The sequence below is a fragment of the Dromaius novaehollandiae genome, chromosome 1, assembly GCF_036370855.1.
Source record: "Dromaius novaehollandiae isolate bDroNov1 chromosome 1, bDroNov1.hap1, whole genome shotgun sequence".
NCBI classification, from domain to species: domain Eukaryota; kingdom Metazoa; phylum Chordata; class Aves; order Casuariiformes; family Dromaiidae; genus Dromaius; species Dromaius novaehollandiae.
Genome location: NC_088098.1, coordinates 79,896,090 through 79,908,532, shown reverse-complemented (window position 1 = coordinate 79,908,532; position 12,443 = coordinate 79,896,090). Strand labels below are relative to the sequence as shown.

At 40.2% G+C, this 12,443-nt stretch overlaps 1 protein-coding gene across 1 annotated transcript; it reads left to right on the top strand.

Moving 5' to 3' along the window:
- The first annotated feature begins 6,183 nt into the window (after positions 1-6,183).
- On the top strand, positions 6,184-8,692 carry SYCE3 (synaptonemal complex central element protein 3). The gene is made up of 3 exons (XM_064517927.1): positions 6,184-6,226; positions 7,300-7,408; positions 8,509-8,692. Exons 2-3 carry the CDS (start codon positions 7,300-7,302, stop codon positions 8,676-8,678), a joined length of 279 nt encoding a protein of 92 aa, XP_064373997.1. The 5' UTR covers positions 6,184-6,226; the 3' UTR covers positions 8,679-8,692.
- The last annotated feature ends 3,751 nt before the right edge of the window (positions 8,693-12,443 follow it).

The following is a 12,443-nucleotide window of genomic DNA, read 5'->3' as shown; positions in this document are numbered from 1 at the left end:
GACACTGGTAAAACGGGTCTGCCTGGCTGCTATGCATAAACTGTTCACCCTCTGATGATAGAGCCAGCCAAGGGAAAGAGTCCTGGGGCGGGGGCCTCAGTGAACAATGTGAAAGGCAGGCAAACAGATCAAGTGGGATAGACTAATGTAACAGACAAACAGTGATCATACACTTCAGACGAAAGGTTCACCTTTAGAAAAAAATGGGTGCTCAGAACAGAAAACCTGTACAAAATCCCTAAAAGCTTCCAGATGCTGAAACTACTTTCTCAGCAGGAATAGATCCTAATGGGAAATACGCAAATGAAGAACAGGAGAAAAGGAGAAAATGTCGAAACATGTTACAAGGGAAAGAGGCAACGTAGGCCTTTTTCACATTTAGCCTTGCTTATATCCCTCCTACCTGGGATGTCCATGCCTTCTGCCAACATCTTCAAGTCCTGCTGTCAGCCATCCCCACCTCCAGCCCTGAGCTCCTCACACAGCCCTGCCAGTGATATCCATTCTTGCTTTTCATTCAGCTCCTCACAAATCCACCCCGAGCTCCCCAAACAGACCTATTAATATCTCTTGAACTTGCTGTAGAACCTCTTCCTGTTACTATGCCCTTGAGGTCACCACACAGCTCTGCTAGTGACCTTAGTTCTGAGCAGCTCTAAAGTATATTCTTCATTGCATTTTAGTTCTTCAATATTCAGTTCTGTAGACTTCAAAATTTGCCTGTGTATTTACTTTTCAGTTGTTGGCCTGCAGGTTCCTCCTATTACCTCCAAGACTCTCCTCACCTATCACTGTAAAATCTTTTGTTAGAGTTTTTCAGATTCCTGACTCCTGGTTATATGAGTTTGTACAAGATTATTTGCTTACCTTTTTCATAGAAGTGGGAGGCAGTTGTATTACAAGAGGAAACAACATGCAACCTGCTGTTGAGAGACAAAGTTCATTTCACAGTCAATGACATGCCGCAGGTGGCTTTGAGAAGATGCAGAAGATGATATAATTTCTGCCAACTGCTCAAGCAAAACTGACTGCTCCTATTAACACTTTGGCGTTGTGTATATTCTTTTATTATGGGAGGATTTTAGTTGTAGATGCAACGTATAGATATTAGATATTGAAACACAATACCTCATTTAGCCATAAGAGGGACTGCATATGAATGTATTTCTAATAGCAGTACCTCCTAAACTTCTCCCTGCAATTATTCTTCCACCCCACAGATAGTGCCTGTGTGGGGGAAATGGCGAAAACAGAAGTGGTTCTCTTCATTGCCTGATCTCTATATAATAGAGACTAGCAGAAGCAGGCAAAATAGTATTAGTGGAATCGTTCTGTGATGTGGACTTTTGTCCCCTGAGAGGCCAGGAAAGGCATTATCTAGACTGAAAATTCAGTACAAGTATAGAGTGTAGGCTCAGACTCTCTTTCTATTTTCCTTTTACTGTGGCATTAACTTGTGTAGACTCTGAGAAGTATTTTCTCCATGAAGGAGCAGATCTGCCCTACACCCTGTTCTCTGTCAAGAAGTGGGTAAATTGCAAAAGATAGTTCTTCATTTAAATGGGTTCTTTATTGAAATGTGTCCCTTTCCATGGGCATGCTCACTAAGGACAGCTGGGAGAACCTACTCAAATTTCCTGTTTAAAAATATGATAATCGACCATCTTCTTCCTTTCACACCTTCTTCCCCATTTTTCCAGCTCTCAACTGTAGAAAATAGAGTGGGAAAGGCAAGTGGTTAATATTCAAGTCATGCATATGAGGAGCAACCACTGCTGCTGTTATTTTCCCCAGCCAGTCTTCCTGCTGTGCTCCCAGTCAGACTGGTTGGAGAAGATATTTTAACAGTTCAGAGTACAGGCCTGTGACTAGTCTTCCTCACTGATCCCTAAGCCTCTCCCCGTTTGGTTAAGGGACAGCAATCAATCACTGTCATGTTTTGTCCTGCCAAAAGCAAACTTTCCTGCTACAAATCTGTGCATACCCACGAAGAGAACACTGCCTGTTGAAATGCTTCCTTCCATCTGTTTTTTTTGCTTAAGCAAGTATGATTAGGTCGATTGAACAGTAGTGGACTGGCAGTAAGTCTTATTAACTCAAATGTACTCTTTATCTCCAGAGCAGCTGCAGCACATGTAGCAACCATGCAAACCACACACACTCAGTAGCTTCAATAGCGTGCATCTGAGACCGAGCAGCAATTCAACCACAATCCATTCAGCCTTGTGGCCTATGTGATGACTGTTAACAAATGTGCTAATTTTGCAGTTCAACCTCCAGAAAGTCAGCAAACATAGAGGAACTACCACTGGACTAGAAAAAGCACACTTCAGATGAAAGGATCCCCTTCCTAAATGACACTGAGGTATTCACATTGCTTGCAGTAATTTAGAGGTTAGTAAGGTCTCAGACTTGATTTCACATCCCAATGTAAAATTTAAAACCATGGATTACGAACATGGCTGATGGACAGTGACTGATTTTTTGGTCAACCTAAGCCCACTGAGAAAAAAATGAAAGGTTCAGTACCTGTTCCTTTGTTTCTACAAGCCAGCCATTCATCCCAGTATGGGGTACTAATCAGAATAGGTGATCTAAAAGTGAAAGAAACATTCCCATTGTTATCCCAAGTCACTATTGTTCCACAAGAGCTCTGCCTCTGCCTATTTAAGTTCAGACTTTTCTTGAAAATGCTAGTTCTAGTGTGGTTTTCACTTTATCCATGCAGGTTTTGTTACTTAAAATTTCCAAAAGAACAAAGGTGGTGGTAGGGGGGGGCGGGTAGCATTACTTGAAAAGAAAGAAAAAAATACAAAGCTTCTCCTTAAGAAAATGAAATGACTGAATGATTATGCATCTATCCTCTGCAGCCAGTTGAAGGTCCAGTAATTTGCCAGCACTTCCTCTATTTAGGTTTAGGCATATGTAATAATATTTTTGTTCCTCTGCCAGTAATAGTTTTTTCCTCCTCCTGCCAAATTCGACCTTGTTATTCCTAATTCTTTTCTTAAATCTAAATTGAAATTTCCTTTGAACATTTTTATGCAGTCACTGGTCTGATCAGCCCTCCCTACTCAAACTAGACACTCAGAAAAGCTCCTGAAGGTTGGTCAGATGCCCTAGGTTAAATGAACTCAGTAGGCTATGGTAGAGTTTCCCCCCTTGGTTTCTTTGGCAGATTTTCCAGGCCCAAAGACTGGGATTCGTTCTACATAGCTAAAAAGCTAAGTTGCCCTAGGTTCTCTGTATGGTTAATACAAGGTCATAGGCACTTTTGTGGGTGAATTCAATTCAAATACTAAAATCTTCTCTCCCTACATTGACTTGACAGGTATAAAGGGGAACCTTGCTCCTGATTTACATGTCTTGGTCAAGTGACAGAAGTTAGATGGCATACATCTGGGCTAAATTCTGTTTGTTGTTTTTCTCTTCATCAAAGAAATAACTTCCCAGAGCCAGAGTTCTTTGGGCTCCCAGAATCAGCACCAGTCCACAATATAACTCGATAGCTTGACCATAGCCTCTCCCAGAATTCCAGCATTAACGGATGAACTGTTAGATTGTAAGTTAGCTGCAGCACATAACACATACACTTATTTAAGTTTTGTGAAGAGTTTCTGAATGCTCTTGTTTTTTACTCAAAACATGTGAGCATACCTTAGTAATTAACATCCTGAACACAATGTGGGTGCATTTTTTTCTCTTATTTTTACTTCATTCCTTTCTTTATGTTCCTTTTGTTAAATATATATACTTTTCTCTGAAGCTCCTGCTCTGTCACTGCATTTTTACACTGTTCACATTTTTCCAGTGGGAATCCTACAGCTCTTGCTGAAAAAAACTAGAAGCGAGTGAACAGAGCTATAGTGACCTAAACATTCAGTCTAAGAACGGGATAAATTGCAGGGCTTCACACAAAAATAAGTAAAGGAGGCTCTTCAAAGGGGGCAACCCTGGAAAGGTTGCCCATAGGGACCTTATAACAGCTAGAAAGTACATCTTACTGAGGGCTATCAGATTGTTATATAAAAATGCATTTAAGAACTATTCTATTTAATAATGCTATTTTTAAAATCTGAAATTCACCCGCTATCACATCACTGTCTCCTAAAGGATACTAGAGGAAAAAATGCAAATAAACCAAAACATGTTGAAACAAAACAGGTTCCGGTCTGCTGATTTCACTGGAAATGTATTTTAGCCCATTTATTAATATGCAGTAGCAAGGTGGCTGCTAAACTATTGGAATTACACACATTCTAGGATAAATAAATAAATTATTATATAAACACACAATGTTTGCTGCCCAGGTTTACATAGACTAGTATAGCAGTACTGAACAGCAACACCACTAAAATTAAGAGCCTCCTAATCATATATAAACACACACATGTATAGCACGAGGCAGCATCTGGAAGACAGCTTAATGGCACACAATTTAGGAGCTAGGGTTACATAAGAAGATTAAAATGACAGTGCTACATCAAACCAGTGGTCCATCTAGCCTAATATTATGCCTCAAATAGCTGTCAATGAGTGCCTAGGGAAGTGAAAGACCATAACAAACATAAAATGATACTTCCCTTAGTACTTTCACTATCTGCCAGTAATCTGTGGCTCAAGGATTTCTTTACCCAAATATGACTTTTTTCATATGTCTTGAAGGATTTTGCTCAACTGTTTTTGAATGCCTGTAAAATTTTAGCAATACAATGTGCCATGATAAATTCCATGACGTTAATGGAACTTGTAAAAATAAATACTTCATTTTGTTTGTTTTGAAGATGAATTACAGTCCCCAAAGTAGCCACTTGTTCTACTGGTTTGGCAGTGAGATGAGTGGTGATAACAAGAGATGAATAAAAAACTTTCATGCACTTTGAAAATATGCATTTATTCAATCGTTTTCCTATTTATTGTGGCAAAAAACCCACAAGACTTTCAATGATTGTGTTTGCAAATGAAAAAGCAAAACAAAAGACAGCTCAGACAGTTTAAGGTTTGGATACTCAGCTTGAATGGTACATGACTTGGGACACGAACAGCTTAGAGAAAGACTTGGATCTAGGCTTCCTATGTACCATCTAATGCCTAATCAGCCAGCTCTTGACAAACTTTCAGTCTTGTTTCTCAGTCATCAGAAAATTTCTCACCCTTCTTTGACTAGCACTGCAATCATCTTCTCTGATATTTTTTAAAGATAAAAACAATGCAGAAGCAGAGATGAACCCCTGCAGAAAAAGAAGTAGATGCACCCAGCACTGGACTTTCATAACTTCAGACTTTGGGCTTGAGACTTAACTTTTGGGTTTAGATTTTTCACAAGAATTACAGAATTTCTAGTGCAATTTATGTTGTCCTTGCTGCAAATGTTGCAAGTCAAACAGCCACAGTCAGGAAAGAAACTTGGAGCAGTGATAAAGAAATGAGTGGCACTTGTAGATTCCTTAAGCAGCTGCCAGCTTCTTGTCAGAATGCACGTACTTAATGCTCTTCACGTAGAACATCAGAATAATTAAATTATAGTAATAACAAAAGACAAGAAATCAGATGTGTAGGACTCAGGACAGTGAAATAAACAGCAAAAAGGGAAAGAGGACATTAAGCTTTGGTTTTCTGGCCTCCGGGAAAAGCTAATTATTTTATGTCGTAGGCAAAGTGATGAGATACTATCGAGGAAGTAGAAAATGCGATCTGCCAGAAAACCACGGAAGGAGCCAGGCTAGGTGAGAGGCCAGATTAACGGCAGCCCCTGCACCCCCGGGCGGGAGAAAAGTGGGCCTGCCCCGGCTGTGACTGCGGGTCCCTGCGCCGGGGCTGGGGTGCTGCCGGCACGGGCCCGCCCGGGCGGTCTCCAGTGTGCTGGCGCTTCACTGCTTCTGGGCCCGGGCCGTAACGTGACTCCTCGCCGGCCACGGCTCCCGGGGCAAACCCCGCCAGTGCCGTCCCCGCCTCCAAACAGGGTATCTTTCCCGTTCTCTCTCCTCGGCCGCCTACTCGTTACCGAAATGCTCATTTTGGTGAAACACAGAATTAACCGAGTATGTGAGTTTGGGGGCAGAGCAGTGACATCGGAGGACGGTTACGAGGGAACATTTCTGAGTGTGCCGTTCCCGGCCGCTCCTGTTATCATCCCTGTTTGTCTCGCGCCCGGCCGCAGCAGTCACGTGAGGCGGGGGAGGGGCGGTAGGCGTGCGCGCGGGCGCCTCGAGTACGGCGGATTGGGGTGGGGCGGATGAAACAGTTGGCTTTGGCGGGAAACGGGGAGGGTGAGGCGCTCGCAGGCGTTGCGAGTGGGCTACGAAGTACCCCCGCCCGGCGGATGGGAGCGGGGTTTGGTGGGGGTGCGGAGGTTGTGGCAGGGCTGGAGAGGGAGGCAGAGATGCTGGTGGAAGCAGGGAAAAAAAAGGTCCTTCCTGTTAGGAGGGTGGGAGGGAGGAAACCAGTCGGAGGCTGAGGTCTCAGATGGATGGGTGCTAGGCAGCACCTGAAGGTTGCTCCCCCGCATGCCTTTTGGACTCAGGATGAGGTGCAGAGATCACCCAGTGCCAGCTGTCCTCTTCTGTCAGTGCATCGCAGGGGAGCATGATTGAGTAAAGGGTGTTGAGCAAGCCTCCTGCCCCAGAGCTGATGTCCAGTAGTCCTCGGTGCCTTTGGGGTAATTCAGTCCTGGCGGAAGGTGAAACCGTGCCCATAATATGGTACAACAAGGGAGGGGGTTGGTTTTTTTTAAGGTCTTTGCAGTGAAGGGTTTGTGAGTTTGCACTTATCTAATGGAATTGGTTGTGTGATTAGACCTTTTAACAGCAAGCATCTTGATAAGTCTTGACATTCCTTTAAAATGCTTTAAATCCAATATAAAAGATTGCCTCCCTTTTTATAGCATTTATCTACAACAAGAGCTAGCAAATGGACCCCATAATTGAGTGCAAGAAATTATTTTTAAAAAAAGACAAACACTAGTTCTACTACATGATGTCTATCATGTATATTTACTAGAGTGAAAGTATTCCCTCTCCTTTGTGGTCTCATTACATCTACTGGTAGTTTTCAGAAAAGGAATTTAAAAGCAAAGGTGTATGTCACAGTTTTGGTTAATATGAGGGTTCTGAAACTAATTGCAGCAGTTGGGGCCCAGTTTTATTTATTTACTCCTAAACAATTTTAATGAATTCACATGTAAATTTAGAAATTCAGTATGTTGTATTAAAATTTATCAGAACGTTACTTTCCCTCAACTGTGAAAATCAACTCACTTCAATGGAAAATACAAGTATGAAATTCTTGTTTTCCTTGTAGATGGCCAAATCAGAACCTCAGGAAAGAAACTATGATAACATGGTAAAGATGGTGGAGGACCTGAACAGGGACTTAGAAAAACTTCTGGAGGAAATGGAAAAACTATCAGGTATTGCTTTTTACTGAAAATAATATGGATTTGTCTACTGGAGGGTAAAGACATTGGAGCTTTATTAGGTATATTTATTATTGTAAACATCCCTGTGTGACAGAAATGTAAATAGAAAATATTGCAATCAATTAATATCTTAATGTTCTCAAGTGAGGGAAAGTGTACAAGTAATCTAGAAGTTTTAAGTGGCTCAGAATTGAAAATTAACAGGATGCTCACTTCAGAGTGGTGTCTGAGAACAGAAATAACATTAAGGCATTTAATTTACAGTGATTAAAATGTAGTGTATAAAATGAGATTTACTTTGGAAAAATGGTGGAATGCATTTTCAGGTCAGTGCATGACATGTTTAATTATTCAACTAGAATAAAGGCTCCCCTGCAAATTTACCCTTAGTCCTTTATGTATGGAGAGCTGCAACAGTTCTCTCAGAAATTGTGTGCAACTACCAAGAATAGACCAAAATTAATAATTAAACTGTGTAATCAAGTACAATTTAGGAGTGCATTTGAGAAAACTACTCAATTTAAGTCAGATTTTATGTCAATTTATGGTAGAACAAAAGAGGAAAATACGAAATAATTGCAAAAATTACTTGCTCTGCTTTGTCAGGTACTAATTTTTTCAGATTCTATCTCATGATTTAGCTTGTTCTTTAAACCATCTATCACCTTGCTGTGGCCTTCTGGTTTTCCTTTCCTTACCTAACACTGGTCTCCTGACTGTTACAGGTCTTGAAAGAGAATTCTTTGATTCTGTTAATTTATTTTAAAAGTCTGTTTTACCCTTCTTTTTGATTGCCTGTTTGTCAATTTTTGTAACAGTGTCTGTCTCTTGTTTCCAATTTATATAAGTAATAAATATATTTCACTCTGAAGCATTTTGAGACATTTATAAAAAAGTAATAATAGATGTCCATTTTTTTAATCTTGAATATTATTGTGGGCAGTGTCTACTAGTTATTGTATTGCAGGCCTGCTCAGACATAGATTTGAACTGATTATCATTAATGTCCTTTTAACTTTTATTGAATCTGCCATTGCTTTTTTTTTATGGTAACATTGCTGGCTTGGTAGTATCTGTTGGTTTTTTTGTAGTGCAGGCAACCTGGATGGCTTATGACATGGTAGTAATGCGTACAAACCCAGACCTGGCCAACTCCATGAGGCGACTGGAAGATGCCTTCCTGAATTGCAAAGAAGAGATGGAGAAGAAATGGCAAGAGGTGCTAAGGGAATCTAAAGGTGAAGAGCAAAAAAATGAATAAATTGGCTTCAATCATGTTGGTGGCAGAATTACATCCCTTGGAAAATCATTCCATTTTTTTTGTTTTCTGGTCCTGAAGGATTCACAAACACCATGGAAAAATGGATTGACTTTCATCTGTTTGAGAACTGCATATATGGCTGTATCTGTGGTTGTATTTTGATGAGTAGACATATATACGTTGTTGAAACTGAAAGGTAATGATGTGTCTATTTTTATGATGCTCGTTAGTAGTCCTTGGAGCATTTGTGCATACACAACTTACATGTATTCTGTGTTGTTGTTCCTGAAAGACTGCACTCGCTTTGTAGTATATATGTGTACATGGAATTCTTTGTCCCCTGTACCAATGTAAGATTTTTTTGGTGCAGCGGACCATTGCAATTGTATTACACCAGCATGTGCCTTTCAAGAAAAACCGAAGAACAATTCTTTTTCCAAATGAAAAACAGCTGGGTTACTTTGATTGGGGATTGCCAACTAGATGCTCAGTTACAGAATTTGATTATTTAGATAACATTTATAGCTGTTTCATTTGTTTTCTTGGATTTTAACCATTTCTTTGGATTGTTTTTCCCAGAAAGATTGCTCCATCTTACTTTGAAGATAATGCATCTAGATTGTTTACAATCACAGACTGTACAGTACAATCACCACTACAATACTATCACCACTGAAACCACAGCAATGTAGTCTGTGGTACTGCTGCAGAAACCAAGCTAACTCTATTCTTAAACGATTTTCTCAGTATGCTCCTACTGTGCAGGGAGTACTGCAAGAGGAAGAAAAGTAGTGACTTTTGTCAAGATATGGATTAAGAGCATCACCTTGTGGCCTGCAGGTACGGCATAACTGAGTGTTCTGAGATGGAAGTCTACTAAGTTTTGAGGAGAGGGAAGTCCCCTTTCATTAAAATCAGTCTCTTTAACAAGCTGATTTCTAGTAAGCACCTTTCATGATTTAAATCACATCTAAATGATCTGTCAAAAGTTTGCTTAATTGTTAGATTAAGTACTTTCTTGAGACTAGTTGTTCTCAATTCACAGGAAAAAGGTGTTTTTTATTTTATGAAGTGAGAAACAAGTAACTAATTTCACCGGTTTTGTTTGCAATGCTACCAAGTGTTTCCAGAGACACAGTTCCAACATTAATTTTGACCTCTACCTTTGACTTTCCTACTAGCAGGTGGGTCTTCATTCCTGGCAGAGTTAGGGCATAATGGTAGAGCAGCATGAGGAAACTAGCAGTTTGATTATTCGCCGGAGGATTTTAATGGCATATTGTCACTTTGGTACCTTTTCACAACACTACTTTGTCTTCATTCTTGATAATTCAGTATTAAAAACTAAATGCCTTTAAAGAAGCATTGTCTTCAGCAACTTGTGTAGGGATGTACTAAATTGTGTGATTTTGTGTGACCTTTGACCATTAAGTGCTAAGTACTCAACATTGGCTACAGATTTTCAGAGTAGCTCAGTTTCTATTTGGGGATTTAAATGAAGTGGCCAGTGTTACAAAAAAAAGATTTTCTTTGCATCCAGCAGTCCTGTTGAGAATAGAGAATGCTGCTTGAAAACAATACTTCTGAAAATGTCTTTTAATGTATTAAGGACTCCTTTGTGATATTCAGTGAAGTTACATCTGTAGGCCTCCTCTGAACTTTTATTATGTTAAGTTGAATCCAATTTCCTGTGACTGGAAGGTTACATTGAATTAATCTTTCAGAATAGTGTTTCTCCATAGTGAAAGGCCGCAAATTAGAGAATGTAATTGCACGGAAGGGAGGTATCTGGTAACATTTTTTTCGGTCTTCAAGTCTCAGTACTTTACAACTCTTCCTTTCCAAATTTTGGAAAACAGTCTTTTTTCTGTGTAACCACTGAGGCAGAAGGGTACCTTAAATTTCCTCCTCATCAAGAAGCAGATAAGCAGTAGGCTACTAACCATAGGCCACCAATTTATCCTCTAGGACAGGTACTGAAACTGATGTTCTAGGTACACCCTCTATGAAGGAACAGAATGAGTTCAGAGAAGCAGTGTTGGGGATACCCGCAAAAATTTTTTGTCTGTGCCACTCTTTTTCTTACTCCTGAAAGGTCTCACTCTAGCAACCACATGAAGAATGTTAACGCTTAACTGTGATGAGCAGCAGTGACACAGGTTGGGAAGAAAGAACCAAAGTCTGCAGTTGGGACTACAGCATGTGCTTTGCCTAGATGCTCTGGCTGGCTGAGTAGACTGGGTCTGTCTCTTTCTCTCCAGGCTTTCCTTCTCAGCTATATAACATCAACTAGAGAAGAATCAGGGGGATGCACCAGGGTAGCAGTATATATTCCTTGAAATACTATATGGCAAGATGATTATACTTTTCTTTTTCTTTTATCTTTTATCTTTATACTTTTCTTTATTCTTTCCTAAAAATAATCTGGGCTTATTTGGGGGGTGGGGTGTTACATTGAGAATCAGCTTGTGGGGACTGTGTGTTTTGTTTCCATGCATCTTACTTATCTATTAAACTTCAACCCAGCTAGGTGCTTTAGACTTGCAACAGAAATCAGCCCACATTAAAATATATTGGCTTCCTGTCACAGGGGTGTGTAAGAATTTTTCAATAAAAATTATGTGGAGCAACAGCCCCATCTAGTGCTCACATAACCTAAAACTGTCATAATAATCAGGATTGCTGGGTTGACGTGTTAATTACCCATCATGGAAGATTTTTATAATGAGAAGTGCCAGTAGCAGTTTAGCTTTATGTTCACTCTTAACAAACTCCACTTTTGTGATTAGCCTGTTCTGCAGTTATCTACAGATGCTTCTTGTACCGTATTTAAGGGAAAGCATGCTTCTGCACAACAGCTACCAAAACAAGAGAAGTTGGCACTGGTGCACTGCCAATCTGTATGCCCAAATACAGCAGTAAGGGATTCTGTTTCTTTAGTTACTCATTCCTTAACCTCTTATGGTAAGACTTAATAAGCAAGTCGCACATCAGCTGAAGTGTTCATTTTTCTTTATGCAGAAAGCTAGACAGATACTGGAATCGGTATTCACTTGAGTTCATTTGGCATGGATAAGCAGGTTAAATCTTTTATTTCCACAGTTGGACAATAGCTTTAATCAAAAAGCGTGTAAAGGTCAGCAACAAGTTCGTGGACTGGATCCTTAAACACCTAATAAGGAGAGTAGATGCTCTGATGTTTAACATTGCAACACTTTTCCAGTCCTTGCAACAGCAAAATTCACAAATCTTAATTACACTTAAGCTGTTTGCAAGGTGAGAGTTGGATGCCTAAGAATGGAACCCCCAAGAGCCAGCAAGCTGAGCCATAGGTTGTCTGACCCAAAAAGCATGCACTGGGGTAGCTCAGATCACACTCCCATTCTGAACTTAAACACCTTACGCATCTATGTTTTGTAGGAAAGAAAGCTATCCTGTAGCTCTTCTTACCTAGCTGCTCAGTTGCTAGAGCATTATCAGGATATCAGAGCTGCCTGGATTTTCAGCACTGTTCAGAGCTTCTTAACACAAAATCTGAGGACTTGACTAAACGGCAGATACAAAGACACCAAGGAAATCTTGATGGTTGAAACTCTGCCCTTCTGTTTGGTGTGAAACAGAACTGAGAAGGTGTTGTGGGGACTCTGTTTCAGATGTAAACTTAAGCATCTCAATTCTTATAAGAATCTAGCCTGAAATTTTATGTAGAGAATATCTGTTTCAGTTAATAGCACTTTCCAGTTCTTGATTACTGGCCCCCATTCA

Excerpts from the sequence above, each read along its gene's own strand:
- SYCE3 (XM_064517927.1), top strand. The coding sequence starts at position 7,300 with ATGGCCAAATCAGAACCTCAGGAAAGAAACTATGATAACATGGTAAAG. Across the intron at positions 7,409-8,508 it reads GGAAATGGAAAAACTATCAG|TGCAGGCAACCTGGATGGCT; the intron begins GTATTGCTTTTT and ends GTTTTTTTGTAG.